Raw genomic sequence first — 15873 nt, 5'->3', positions numbered from 1 at the left:
AGCCCTTGGTCCCAGGCAGGGGCGGCCCAGCCCCAGGGCATGTAGGGGGGCTGAGGGAACCTTTTGGCTGGAGAGGAGCTCTTGTTCTCCGGGGTGTGTTTCTGTGCCTGGGGCGGGTGGGGGGAGGGGGGGTGGCTGGCGGGGGACGGGGCCTGGGGGCTGGCGGGAGGTTTATCATTAGGCTGAGGCTCCTCCTTCTCCTTGATCCCCTCCATCTGGGGCTTCTCCTTCTTGCGCTCCGGACCGCTGCAACACAACCAGGGGTGTTAGGAGGGGCGCGACATAACGCACTGGGGCCGGGGGACCCCGAAATGCACAGGCAAAGAGGGAACTCAAAACTCACTGGGATGGGGGCCCCCAATACACAAAGGGGCAGGGGGACCCCCAAAACACACAGGGAGAGCGGGAACCAAAAACATACTGTAAAGGGACAGAGGGACCCTGACACAGGGAGAGAAGGGGCTCCTAACACACACAGAGGAGGAATCTTAAACACAGAGAGAAGGCGTAAATAAAAACACACTAGGGAATGGGAGGGGTAAAGAGGGAGGATTCAAAACAACAGAGAGAAACAGGAACCCAAGAAAGGGGAGAGGTTACAGTACGTCAAAACTCTTAGGGAGAGGGGGCAGTGTGAGAACCCCAAAACAGAAGGTAGGGGTTAACCCGAATCTCTGAAACCAGACTCAGGTTCACAGAACACCAGGCTTATTGTGGGAGTTATTGCGGGCAGAAATTGATCACTCCGTCTCTGTATTTTTCGAACACACATGCAATCATAAGACAACACATGCTTAGGACAGGGTGGCTGTGAGATCATGGATAACAGACCGGCCAAGTCCTCCGCACGTTTGCTGAGGCAACCCTTAGCTGGCACTTCCTGAAAACAAGCACGAGTCGCGTTTCGTAATGCGCGCAGAGAAATGAGTCTCGACGGTATGATTGAATCTGAATGTCTGAATCGCCGAATGATTCGCATTCCTGTGGTTTCTCCACAGTGAGTCGTGGAGCTGCAATAAAGAAAGGGAACATTTGTGATCTGCGCACATGCAAACACTGGATTTCGGCCAGAGATTAGATTAACGCTTCAGAACCAGGCCCCGTGACAATCGTGCCATTCACAAAGAAACTCATTCAACGGGAGTCAATGGGTTCTCTGGGGAGTCCACGAAACAATATACTATGGTGTGTGTGTGTGTGTGTTTATTTTATATAGGTGGGTGTTTTTCTGTGAAAATGTGTATCTGTGGGTGTATGCAGGTGTTTTAATGTACACATGAGTGTCTGTGTGTGTATACGTGTGTGTCCTAAGTATGCATTTGTCTGTGTGTACATGTTTGGGTCTGTCATCTGTATGCGTGAATGGAAGTGTCTGTGCGCTTCTGTGTGTCTGTGCACTTGCGTGTGTCTGTGCATGCTTGTCTGTGTGCAAATGTGTCTGTGTGCTTGTGTGTGTGCAAATGTGTCTGTGTGCTTGTGTGTCTGCGTGTCTGCGTGTTTGCGTGTCTGCGTGCTTGTGTGTCTGTGTGCTTGTGTGTCTGTGTCTGTGTGTCTGTGTGCTTGTGTGCTTGTGTGTCTGTGTGCTTGTGTGTCTGTGTGCTTGTGTGTCTGTGTGCTTGTGTGTCTGTGTGTCTGTGTGTCTGTGTGCTTGTGTGCTTGCGTGTCTGTGTGCTTGTGTGTCTGTGTGCTTGTGTGTCTGCGTGTCTGCGTGTCTGCGTGTCTGCGTGTGCTTGTGGGTCTGTGTGCTTGTGTGTCTGCGTGTCTGCGTGTCTGCGTGTTTGTGTGCTTGTGTGCTTGTGTGTCTGCGTGCGCGTGAACCCAGTACCTCTTGGCAGCGGAGGACATGGTCTCTTTCCTGGTGACGGACACAGAGGAGCTGTCCCTGTGGCTGGGCTTGCGGCCGCTGGAGCTGCCGTTAGCGATGCAGGACATGGAGTAGGCCTCGCGCAGCGGGTTCTGTCCTGCAGGGGGCGATAGAGCCAGAGTCAGAGTCGTCTTCTCAACTTCACAACTATTACACATTACATGAACTGAACCCGTTACCGTGCTGATAAAAACGGACCCTCCGCAGTGAAAACTGGTAACCTGTGGGTGTCCCCGGGCCTACCCCTGGGGGCATATAATGCAGAGGGCAGCCTGTAGCCTAGCTAGCGGCTAAGGTACATCACTGGGACCCAGACGCTTGGTGGTTCAAGGCCCGCTGAAGCCATGATAAGACCAGCGCAGCTGATGGGCCCTTGACCCGACTGTCCCCTGCTTAGTCTAATCAACTGTAAGTCACTTTGGATAAAAGCTTCAGCTAAAAGACAGTAATGTATTGCTATATATAATGCTGCAGTGGCCCCAGGAGGGAGCCTGTGTGTACTGGGGAACGTGGATCTGGATGAAGGCTTTTTAAAAGCCCGCGTATTCCTTCACCATACGGGCATTTGGAACGGGCATCAGATATTGGCAACACCAGAGCAAGTCTTGCTTGCGTAATTTTCTATTGACTGCAAATGGAGTGCTAACTGGCTGTTAGCACATACTGTAGCATTTTCCATGTAATAGGAAGCTAAGTTCCTGGGAAGTTTCCATGGTCTTGCTTTGTATGGTCACGGTGTGAACCGGCAGCACTGATGTCAAACAGACAGCCCCGCTCCTGCCAACACTGCGCAGACAGCCAGCCAGGCTCTGCACAGCCTCTGTGATTGGGTCATTTAGCCACCTGGTCATTTGTCCCCATTTTCTATTGGCTGTTGGGGATACCCAGTAGCACCTGTTAGACCTGGAGAGTAGGCACACAAATGTCTCTGAAATGTTAAGAACTTGTACAGTGTGGTCGTAGGCTGATCATGAGCTCAAAAATGCACTCAAAAAAGGCTTAAAAAAAAGATTATCGGGACTGTTTTCAACCACTTCACACTGACTGCTACGGATCATTGCAGGCCAGGCGATAAGCTGTGCCCTGGTCAGGAGAGGTCTGGAGGGGCTCGTGTGAAGGAGTCGGGGGGGGGGGGGTGGGGGACGGGTAGGGGCCAGGAGCAGTTCACCGGGAGCCAAACAAGGACACGAGGAAGGATTACTGAGCAGCAGATTTGGCCCTAACCTCGACCCGCCAGACCAGGTAATTGGATAAGGAGACGAGGAGATTAACGCGGGCAGGATTCGTCGCCGAAATAATTCAGTTAAGCTCCCGGTCAGCAGCGGACACTGCGGAAGAACGCACGCTAATGAATACAAATCCCACCGAAACACGCACTGATAGAATCACATTTACCATGACGCAAGCACACACACGCGCACACACACACACACACACACACACACACACACACGCCCGGACACGCACATACCGTACACACACAAACCCACCCACACACACACCCAAAACCCAATTACATAAAGTCACCTCTAATAATACCACATCACAAACAAGACCGAGTTATAAACATTTGTCACAAATGACACGCAGTAATAAAGTCTACTTGCTGCACTGAGGCAGATTATTGCTGGCTACAGCACGCCAGCTGAACTGCTGAATCACAGCCATACAACATATCCACTCCAGGCCAGTGTTAAAGGCCTGCACACATATTGAGCTTTTTATATCATCTTGATAGAACTATGCGTATTTTTGGGTCTAACTGCTAATCTTTTCAGCTGTTTGTAAAACGATTTCCCGCGTGACAGGCCGTATGCTATTGGAGGGGGAGGGGGGAATTCGACTCTGGGGGGAGGGTTAGGGACCGTGTGTCACTGGTCTTGGCGAACAGACTGCGGTGCGGGACCAGGAAGAGAACACTGATGCGCGTGGGCCTTCAGAGAGCACGGAGCTCACTGCGTGCAGAAGCCAGGCGCTGAACGCAGGGGAGGGCGGTCCGGTGCGAGGGGCCCGCGGGCCTGTTTCACGGGCCGTTACCTTCCGAGCAGAAACGAGCCAACCCCAAAACCGGGCGTCGCCCCAACCCCACGGCCTGGGACGTGCCGCTCACGCACCCCTGCAGCGAGGCTGCCCGGGTCGGCGTTCCTCAGATCCTCCTCGTGCGGGCATCCTGCCGCAGCCTGAGGCCAAACACAGCGCTACCAGAACCTACTGACCCGGTTCCGCCCGTTCTCCCACCCGACCGGGACCGATTTCAACAGCGCCGGTCGAGAACCGAACCCGGGTTCCACAACCCGGAATCGAAGAGAGGAAATCAGACTGACGGCCTTGAAGAAACCCCACCCCACCAGGCCACTCTGAGGGGTTAAACGCAGCTGTTTAAAAGCTCAGACTCCAGCACCTTCCTATCCCAAAAATCCCTCCTCGTAATCATGGTCGAGGGGTGGGAGTCGGGGGATCCCTCTACTCTGTCTCAGGGGCTCAGACTGTGGCCACGGCAACCAGTGCAGTGGGAGGGGCTTGTTGCGCTGTCACTCATATAGTTGCCACGCCGACCTCACAGGCAGCCAGCCCGCCCCTGACCCCCGCAGAGCTACAGGAAACGCACAATACGACGTCTCCGCCTTGCCAGAAATGACGCAGAGCCAGCCGCCCCAACCCCACCCCCCCTCAGGGTTCACACTCACACTCCATACACCTCTGCTCGAGGGTCCGACTCCTACTCACGCCACACAGTGAGAGAGAGAGAGAGAGAGAGAGAGAGAGAGAGAGAGAGAGAGAGAGAGAGAGAGAGAGACGGATGGAGGAGAGAAGGGAGAGAGACAAAAATTTCCCTCGGGATGGATAAAGTATCTATCTATCTATCTAAAAAGAAAACACAGGGAGGGAAGAGAAAGACAAAGATAAGGAAGAGAGTGGAAGAGAGAGAGAAAAGGAGAAATAGAGCAGTGGTAGAAGCAAGATGAGAGAAAGAGAGAGAGAGAGAGAGAGAGAGAGGGGAGGAGGAGTATGTGAAGGGGAGAGACAGAGAGGTCAGGAAGCCTGGGAAAGAGAGGGACACAGAAGAAGTGGAGAAGGGAGAGGTGGAGAAGGGGAGGGAGAGAAAGAGAGGGAGGAGGGAGGGAGAGAGAGGTGGAAGGAGTAGAGGAGTTCTCACGGAGTAGAGCGGGGAGTGTAAATCAATGCTTGAAGAACAGGAAGAGGCCCGTTTGGGGGGGGGCGGGGGGGCTGGGGGGTGTCAGTGTCTCTTTCGGCTCTGTCTGTGTCTGCAGCCCTCACAGCACTTCCTGTTCACTTCCTGACAGCCATGCGCTTCTTCTTCTTCTGTTTCTGAGAGGATACCTGAGAGGAGCCGGCTAACTCATTCTCCAGCAGACAGGCAGCTCAAAATAACCTCAGACCTGAGGGTCAGTCACCTTGCAACCAGATCTGCTGCCGGGTTGGAGATGACCAGCCCACACAGGCAAAGTTTGCCGCGTAATGGTGAAACTTTTCTACCTCCTGCGATTTCTGAAGCAGTCATGAAGCGGTTTCTGCTCGAGAAGTCGTCATTACATGACATTATTGGCATTTGGCAGACGCTCTTATCCAGAGCGACGTACAGCTGATTAGACTAAGCAGGAGACGATCCTCCCCTGGAGCAATGCAGGGTTAAGAGCCTTGCTCAAGGGCCCGACGGCTGTGCGGATCTTATTGTGGCCACACCGGGATTAGAACCACCGACCTTGCGGGTCCCAGTTCTTTACCTTCACCACTACGCAGCAGGCCGCCCTCATTCTGTGAGAAGCACTGGCGCAGAAGGCGGTATGGCGTCCAGATGGCCGGCAGGACGCAGCGTCAGGGGGCTTTACTGAAGCGCGACGGAGGGGAAAAGCGGAAATTAAAAAGCGCTCGCTCCGCGCCCGTGGGCGAGAGGCGCCTGTTTATCGCCCGGGGAAGGAGAGCGCGGCACTGTTTATCGCCCGGGGAAGGAGAGAGCGGCACTGTTTATCGCCCGGGGAAGGAGAGAGCGGCACTGTTTATCGCCCGGGGAAGGAGAGAGCGGCACTGTTTATCGCCCGGGGAAGGAGAGAGCGGCACTGTTTATCGCCCGGGGAAGGAGAGAGCGGCACTGTTTATCGCCCGGGGAAGGAGAGCGCGGCGGTTCTGGAAAGGAAGCGTAACGGCAGCTCCCAGATTCCCGGCAGAGCTGCCACAGGAATGCTCCTCCTCTCCTCTCCCCTCCTCTCATCTCCCCTCCTCTCCTCCTCTCCCCTCCTCTCCTCCTCTCCTCTCCTCTCCTCTCTGCACGGCTCCTCAGAGCCGCTCCGGGTTTATCAGGGGAGGGAATAATGTGGCGACCGCAAACGGACCGCAGCGCATTCCAGCGGTGCACCTGGACCGTGTGAATCCACTCTCACCAAAACGAGGGGAGGGAGACAGAGCGAGTGAAAGAAAGAGAGGGGAAATGAGAGACAAACTACCCCTTCAAGAGGCCCCCCAGTACACTGGGAGTGCGAATGCAAGCGTGCGCACACACACACAGACAGACACACACACAAACACACACACACACACACACACACACACACAGACAGACAGACAGACACACACACACACACACACACACACACACACACACTCCTGCACGCACGTGCACACATGCACACATGCACACAGTACACGCGCTCGTGCACACAGACACAGACACAGACACAGACACAGACACAGACACAGACACAGACACAGACACAGACACAGACACGCACACGCACACGCACACGCACACGCACACGCAGGGCAGCTCTGAATGGAGACGTTTAGCACTGAAACTCAAGGTTGGACTGAAACGATTAGCAGAGCCTGAGATTGGCGCAGTTCCTGCACACAAGCGGGTCACTGGGGTGGAGCAGGGAACCTGAATGACCTGGAACTATATGAAAATATAGCAGCATATGTACGTACTGTAGACACACACACGCATGCGCACGTACACACACAGTCGTGTGGGGTCAGTGCTTGGAGATACCTTTGCTGCTAATGGCAGTAGAGTCCTCACACAGAGACACACACACAGTGTGTAGTGTAGGAATCAGTAGGGTTCAGTCGGGGGTCAGTAGGGGTCAGTAGGGGTCAGTAGGGGTCAGTAGGGTACCTTTGCTGCTGTTCCGTTTCTTGGTAGCAGTGGAGTCCTTGGACAGGACAAACACACACACACACACACACACACACACACACACAGCAGTGTAGGGGTCAGTGGCGGGACCTTTATTGCCGCTCGGTCTCTTGCTGGCGGTGGAGTCCTCGGACAGGGCGGGCACACACACACACACACACACACACACACACAGCAGTGTAGGGGTCAGTGGCGGGACCTTTATTGCCGCTCTGTCTCTTGCTGGCGGTGGAGTCCTCGGACAGGGCACACACACACAGACACACACACACACACAGACACACACACACACACACACACACACACACACACACACACACACACACACACACACACACACACACACACAGGGGTCAGTGGCGGGACCTTTATTGCCGCTCGGTCTCTTGCTGGCGGTGGAGTCCTCGGACAGGGCCAGCCTCCGCAGCACGTCGGCCAGCGCCGCCTTCATCACGGTGATCTCATCCTCCTGCTGCTGCACCCGCAGCTCCAGAGACGACAGCCGGTCCTGCACCTCTGACGCACTCGCTGCCGAGACACTGTCATCTGCAGGGAGAGAGAGAGGAGGAGGGAGGAGGGAGGGAGGGAGGGAGGGAGGAGGGGGGGGAGGAGGGGGAGAGGGAGGAGGGAGGGAGGAGGGAGGGAGAGAGGGGGAGAGGGAGGAGGGGGAAGGGGGGAGGAGGGAGAGAGGGAGGGAGGAGGGAGAGAGGGAGGAGGGAGGGAGGAGGGAGGGAGAGAGGAGGGGGGGAGGAGGGAGAGAGGAGGGAGGGAGAGAGGGAGAGAGTTAAATAAAATTTTTTATTCATTTTTCAGCAAATTTGCTCATGTGGCTGCTAATTGTTGTGCTAGTTTCCTAAAAATGCTAGATGCTAAACGCGAACACTGACATTGAACACTCAATACTTGTAACAACTCGATTCAGAAAAGAGTCCAGGTTGCAGCAATGAATCAATTTTTGATCCGACTGGATACAGCCTACCCTCAAGGACACCATTTTCCAAGCCTGGATGTCCGTTCATATGGCACAGATAACCTCTGACAGCACAGCTGTACAGTATACAGACTTTACACTGCACAATATCTGCCAGTGAGCCACACCGTGGGCCTGTGTCAGCCAGGCCTGTTATTTACACAGAGTAAAATCAGAAGCGGCGACAACTTCTGCTTTATTCGTATTTTTGTTCCTCAGACATCACTCTTGTCCTGGGAGACTGGGCACAAGCCTTAGATTAAATGTAAATGCAAGCTCCATATTTGCATCAAATGTAAATTCTTGTCCATTTGCACACTGACGTTCCCGCCACATTCCCGACTGCATCCCGAACCGCTATTCACCGGAGCGCGGCCGAACGCGGCTTATCGATCCCGTTTTTTCCCCCGGTGGTCGGGGATATTATGGGCTCTTTCTGCGTCCCCGTGCATTGCCAAGCGCGGCTGTGGTTTGGCTCCTGATTGGCTGGATGAGATCTGGGTAATTTAGCGTTGTCGGGGGCCCAGGGCTCAGAGGGAGAAAACCACACTGCAGCTGCCAAAGACCCAGAGTCAGGGCTAAAGCAAGGGGCCTTCTGAAAACACCGGCAAATGAGTAAAACAAACACACAACCGCACACACACACACACACACACACAGTCAGAGGACAGGGATGAACAGGGGACGCACGGTCGGAAGACAAGAATGAAACATCTCTTCTGCTAAAACACGTGACATGGTGGTACCACACATTCTCCGTGACATTGCAGCATAAAAGTTAGATTAAGGCCAAGTTAAGAGTTAAGAGAAGGGATTCCACTTCAATATATCATAGGGTGGCCTCAACATTAGCAAAGACCCAACTTAGTGTGTTATAAGTCAGGAGGGCTCACACTACTGTTCTGGGTTCAGTTTTACACTACTGTTCTGGGGTCAGTTATTCATAAGTGATCGGGCAATCTAAGGCCAGCTGTCAGTCATTATGAGGAACGTGTCCTAGCACAATTTACAACGCAATTCTTTTTTTCTTTTTTTACAGTTTGTCTATTTTTTCTAATTACAATAGACTACGTCTATGCTGTTACTTCTGTGTTTATTATGTCATTCTGGACAAGAGTGCCTGCAGAACAAATAACCAAACTTAATTTGCAAACTCTCCCCCCGCCCCCCCTCCGCTGTCAGACAGCTTACGGACAATAAACAGATTTAGAGAGTGGGTTGGAACCGAACCTCAGTTCTCTGGAAAGCCTAATAAACACCGGTGAGGAAGTGACTGGAGAGAAGGGATCAGGAGCTGCTCTCCATCTGATCTCGGATTGGGAACGCCGTGCAGCGGGAAGAATAGCAAAGAGGTGGGAAAGGAACGGCCGCAATTATTCTTTTCAACAGACTTGTCTGGGAGGCCATTTTAAGCTGTCCGGCCCAAGGACTCCACTCCACCGCTGACTGCTTTCTTCTTCTGAACGACGCCCATAAAACACGCTCCTGCTTATCACACAGCGTTCCCCTGCCCGCCCACCACCGCTTCAGCCTCCTGTTTCACGAGTCGTCCGCTCTGAGATTCATTCTGCAGCGGCTCCAGCCCCCACACACACACACACACACACACACACACACACACACTGTACGCTCAGACCACAGACCGACGGCGTCCTCCGGACCGAACCTCCCCGCTGAAAAACGACGCTTCCACGAGTCGCTCTGGCGGTGCGGTCCGAGGGCACGGAACGCGGGGCCGGGCGACGTCGCGCTCGCCCGCATGAGGAACCCGTTATGGCCGTGACTAACACTCGCTGGAGCTGGAGTTCATGCCAGCGGGGGTTCGTTAGAACGGGGGGGGGGGGATCTGGGGAGGCTGCCAGCGCGAGGAGGCCACGTTCAGAGGCAGAGCCGCCTTTCCCAGCACGGGTAGCCGTGCGTCGGGAGGCGTGCCAGGGCCCAGGGGGCCTGCGTTGGAGCTCCAGCGGTAGCTGACCGCAGGGGCACGGAGGCCCGGGGACTTTACCGACACTCGCGCTGAGTAAACACATCAAACGCGACGTCAAACGCGAGAACAAAGAGCCTTTCTGTATGCCCCACTGTGCCATAAACCCACCCCCTTCTCCCCTCCCCTCTCGCACAGTCAGCAGAGAACCAGGCGAGCTAGGCGCTAGGCGAGCGCAGAGGAATCAACCCGCTCTCAAAGAGTCCGCAGGGAAACCAGGGAAACTAGACGAGCACTAAACCATCAACCATCAAACAATCAGTTAGGAAATCAGGGCAACTGCATGAGCACCGAGCCATTAACTGTATCTCCGTCGGTCAGGGAACCAGGGAAACTAGACGAGCACAGATCTATCAAACTGCTCTCACACCGTCAGCCAGGAAATCAGGGAAATTAAATGAGCACAGACCCACCAATCTGCTCTCAAACAGTCAACCAGGAAACCTGGGAGCCTAGGTGAGCTCAGAGCCATCAACCCTCAGTCAGCCAGGACCGAGCAGAGCCTGAAGTCCCTCCCACAGAGCGAGAGATAGCGGTGAGGAGAGAAAGAGCAGGCACTGAAATGCTGAATGTGCTCGACTCGTCTGATAAAACAGGGCAGTCTGAGCTCTGATAAGAGCGGGGGGGTAACTCCCCTGCATGGGAGCCCTCTGTCTAGCCTGTCCGCAAGAGACAATGTCTGACACACATACAGGCACACACTCACACACACTCACACACACACACACACACTCTCACACACTCTCACACACTCTCACACACACTCACACACACTCACACACACTCACACACACTCACACACACTCACACACACTCACACACACACTCACACACACACACTCACACACACACTCACTCACACACTCACACACTCACACACTCACACACTCACACACTCACACACACACACACACACTCACACACACTCTCACACACTCTCACACACTCTCACACACTCTCACACACTCTCACACACACACACACTCACACTCACTCACACACACACTCACTCACACACACTCACTCACACACACTCACTCACTCACACACACTCACTCACACACACTCACTCACACTCACTCACACTCACTCACACACACACTCACTCTCACACATTTACACATGCCAGTGCACGCCACTCACACACACGCACAGGAAAATGATTGATAGCAGTGACTAATCAAAAGGCAGTTATCGGTATGACAGTAGACCCCCTGCCTTTGACTCTGACTTAAAACAGGAGGGTCCAGACTCTAGCAGTGAGTCATGAATGGCGAACACATGCAACAGAGAGAAATCATCTGAGCACGTCAGCTCTGCGTGTCTTACCATCAATCAACCTCACACCTACATCCTCATACAGGCACGCGCGCACACACACACACACACACACACACACACACACACACACACACACAATCACAGACACTGATACAATCACGCACGCAAGCACACACGCACAGACAAACACACACACACGCTACACCGATACTGATACAATCCCACACATTACATTACATTACGTGGCATTTAGCAGACGCTCTTATCCAGAACGACGGACAACAATGGACGTACAACACACATGGACAGGACACACACACGTGCACAGAAACACACACACACACACACGCTGTACACACTCACAGACAGATACAAACACACACACACACACACACACACACTTCAAAAGTCATAGCGGAAAAAAGGCACACACCGGACACACTGAGCCACACACATTCCCATACTGTACACCCGCGGCAAATCAAGCGCTGGTCTTGTCAAAGAAAGGCAGTCATGCGCACACAAACAGACCCAATCGGGCGATCGCATAAACAACCGCTCCGGTCCCACACAACCACGTCGATGGTGCACACGGGAGCGTGCCACTCCGGTGAATCACCTCGGGGCGCGCGGGGTACTGCCCTCGCGGAAATAACAACAAACACTCAAATCTGATGAGAACATCCCTCTTTCATCTCAGACGCCAAGAAAACGCCGGGCAGAAAGGCCCAAAGGAGCAGCCAAACAGACCAGCGGGTATAATAATAAATCTCCGTCTTAATGGATCGCCCCACCTTCAATCAACATCGCTCTCTCTCTCAAACTTTCATTTTTCAGTTTCCTCCCCCGTGCTTACGGAGACATTAAAGTACCTGGGTAACAATAAACTAATCTTACAAGCCCCTGTAGCTGGAACAGGCTGGCCTGCAACAGACAGAAAAGCAAACAGCCAGAGATTGGCAGAGCAAACATGGGGCAGGAAAGAGAGCTCTTCCCCCCCCCCCTGACAGAGGGCCGCAGGGTGAGAGGTGTGGAAGGGCGCCATTTTGTGAAGGTGTTGGGGCAGAGAGGGGCTGGTTCGGGGCGGCTCACCCTCCTGGCTCCCTCACACGTACAGGCCCCCGTCAGAAGGGAAGGCCCCCCGCATATGTCACATTTCACAAGGACCTGGCACATTCCTGGAGGGGGCGCAAACACCCCCCCCAAATACACCACATAGGCCCAAGCTTTGATGCATGCTGCTTTCAGAAGGGCTCAGGAAACTGTGTATGTGTGTTTGTGCTTTTGCACGCAAGGGAAAACGGGTTATTGTGCGTGTGGGTGTGTGGGTGAGAGAGAGAAAGAGAGGAAGAGTGAGTGAACGAGTAAGTGAGTGAGTGAGTGAGTGAGTGAGTGAGTGAGTGAGTGAGTGAGTGAGTGAGTGAGGGAGCAAGTAAGTGAGTGAACAAGTGAGTGAGTGAGAGAAATAAATACAAGAGGAGGAGAGTGCGTTGGGCTGTTCAGTTGCCAACTGCTTCCCGGCCACTTTGTCAACTTCAAGGACCCGCTTCTCTCCTCAGCTCTGCCCAGGAAGCCCCGTCCTGTTCCGGAAAGATCTCTCAGACAGAGCAAACAAGAGGGACCCCTCTATCCCACCGGCCACAGCAGGGCTGCAGCGTGTTACTGAGACGTGTCGCTGGAGAAAAGAGACGCGTTTCACGGGGGAAATCCGACCCACGGCGATTACCACACAATGGCCTCTCTCATTAATAAGTTACACAATCTTTGACGCTTGGCCACGTCTTTTATTGTTCTCGGGGAGCGGATCAGCGAGATGTTGGGAAAGGGTACGTGGGTAGGAGCAGGAGGAGGGCACATGACTGACAGCTATAAAAGCCCCCACCCCCCACCTGCCCCTGTGAAACACAAGGTCGATTCCTCCCCACGTTGTTCCAGAAAAACATTTTAACACAGCAGCCCCCCCCGCCCCCGTGCACAGTGAAATCCGAGCGAGTCCAAACGGGTTTTATGAGGCAGAATACGTTCCTCCGGTGGACTGGAAGGGCTTTAGATCTGATTTGCGGGGATTAGCGCCCCCGCCATACATAAGCAGACACACCTACAGCGCATTACCAGCCTGTCTGCACGCTCAGGGGGGAACCTGATGAGCGGACCGGAGGCGGCGGGCGGGGAAGCGCAGGGAACGTGCAGCTCTGAGCACCGCTGGAGCGCTGTCGGGAGCCAGCGGCAGCTATCGTACACACAGCTATCGTACACACAGCTATCGCACACACAGCTATCGTACACACAGCTATCGCACACACAGCTATCGTACACACAGCTATCGCACACACAGCTATCGTACACACAGCTATCGCACACACAGCTATCGTACACACAGCTATCGCACACACAGCTATCGTACACACAGCTATCGCACACACAGCTATCGTACACACAGCTATCGCACACACAGCTATCGCACACACAGCTATCGCACACACAGCTATCGCACACACAGCGATCGTACACACAGCTATCGTACACACAGCTATCGTACACACAGCTATCGCACACACAGCTATCGTACACACAGCTATCGTACACACAGCTATCGTACACACAGCTATCGTACACACAGTAAAAGTATGACGTATTCAGGGCTGATGTTACAGACAGTATTCACCCAATAATGTTAACAACTGTTTGTTTTTTTTGGGGGGGGGGGGGGGGGGGTTTAAAGCCGCAAATGAGAACACAAACACCCAGGGAACACTGCCTGCAGCACTCTGTTAGATGAGATAGCGCTCCAAAAACGATCGCTCCTGCTGACTTGCGCTCCCGTTTAATATAAAAAGTATCAGCATCCGTGCTCTTGGAGACTTGTGATTGCCTCTGCAATTTCCAAACAATCACATATACATGCGTGGGTATTCGTCCTATATTAATCAAGCTATTCAGCATGCTGCCAGCTTTTTAACTTTTATATTCAGATGTCATTGTTTCCCTTGCCTCAAGGTCCCACAGATCATTGTAAATGATTGTAAGTCACTGGCGAAATGCTTCATGGGAACTCTATTACAATGGATAATTGCAATACTGTTTTCAGGACTGTTTTTGCTGAGCAATAAAGAATTATATTAAAGATAATAACATTGATTCAAGCTGTATTTAGTACATATTACTTCCTTTATCACCTCACAGGTGATTAAGTTTTCTGTTATCACCTCTTCCCTTCAAGGTTGTTTGTGCCTGTGTTATTTCCCAGCCAGTGCAGACACCAGCTAACGAACAGGAGCTTATGAGGCCAGCCGGATGTTAGGGTTACTCTGGCACGTTATGGTTTGAGATTCATGAATTGTTGCCGATTGGCAGCACCCAGGAAATGGCTCCCACTTCCTGGATGACCTCACTTCCTGTGAACGGCTCTGGGGGGTACACAGTTGCACAATGGAGAGCGAAGACTCACACATCAGGGCGAGAGCAAGAAAAGATGCTCAAGGCAGACTGATATTTACACATAGCCGCATAGCTCTGGCTTGGCACCATTGCCAGGACAGATTGCTGTCGGCATTAATAACCCAATTACACATGAGGAGGTTTGAGGGCAATACGCACCATATATTAGCAACATAAAAACTCCCATTACGCTCAATATGGAAAAATGCATTTTAGCTTGGCTTTCCCTATTGGCTATGAAAACAGTATATCAAATCTACAACAGCATGCTTTTTTCCCCCACATTGACAGAAAAACAATTCACTCCACACAAGCGCGACACATACCAGTAACAGGATAGAACAGAAACCTCCCACGGAAAGCGAGGCCAACCAGGAAGTGAGCACCGATAGGCCTTCTGTCGTCTGGCAGTCTGGAAGGCCTTTTATTAAGCTGCCAATCAGCAGCCGAGCCAAGCACTCGCTGATTCACACAGAAGGCCAAAACACTCGACACCTAGGAGGAAACCCAAGGAGATGGAGATCTCGTTTGGAGGAAATTAGATTTGAGTGCATATCCTAGCCCCCTAGGGGGGGGGTTAACGTTGCCCTGCCCCACCCAAATCCACACATTGTGCTGGCATTTCCACCTTCCCATCATGCACTGCAAGCGCCTATATTAGTCTCTCCTGCTGTCCGGCCAGAGGTCAGAGGTCGTGACCTCCCTGGCTTCCCAGCTGGTTCGCCATACTCTGCCACAGCGGTAGCAGAGCGTGGCTATTCTGGTACCTCCATGTCCAACAGACAGACAGACGACCACCACAGGAGCATTCAGCTGCACTGGTTCATACACTGTCACAGTCCAACACACACACACACACACACTCTGCCAGGAGCTTCTTTCTCTCTCGCACACACACTGTCTGTTTTGTACACTCTGAGAGCACAAAGGACCCAAAATATTTTGATGTCAGGTATGTCTTTGATTTTCGATCTACCAAAGGTCAATGTCAATGGGGGTGATGCATCTCATTCAGGTTGCAAACAGAAAGCACGGGCTTCTCCGGATGGAAAGGGTACCTGGCCCACGATGAAGTTTCATTCTGTATTAAAAGAGGACCTTGGGGATTTGCAGTCCTCGGACAGCTAGCCTATACCCCAAATTCCCCAAAACAGAAAGTGTTTGAATGGGCTCCGTTCCAC

General features: G+C 53.0%; 1 protein-coding gene across 4 annotated transcripts in view; it reads right to left on the bottom strand.

Moving 5' to 3' along the window:
* LOC133117909 (echinoderm microtubule-associated protein-like 4) overlaps positions 1–15873 on the bottom strand; it is a 79761-nt gene that overhangs the window by 32060 nt on the left and 31828 nt on the right. For 3 of the 4 annotated variants that reach the window (XM_061227421.1, XM_061227419.1, XM_061227420.1), the window contains exons 2-4: positions 7386–7565; positions 1826–1961; positions 61–246 (exon numbers count right to left, since the gene is read on the bottom strand). In XM_061227421.1, the coding sequence (XP_061083405.1) occupies positions 61–246; positions 1826–1961; positions 7386–7565 (502 nt within the window). Of the gene's footprint in view, positions 1–60; positions 247–1825; positions 1962–7109; positions 7153–7385; positions 7566–15873 lie in introns of those variants that run through there. The other variant, XM_061227422.1, reaches the window with a different exon arrangement.

This window comes from Conger conger, chromosome 18 (assembly GCF_963514075.1).
Source record: "Conger conger chromosome 18, fConCon1.1, whole genome shotgun sequence".
NCBI lineage: Eukaryota > Metazoa > Chordata > Actinopteri > Anguilliformes > Congridae > Conger > Conger conger.
This window is presented reverse-complemented; position numbering and strand designations above follow the sequence as displayed.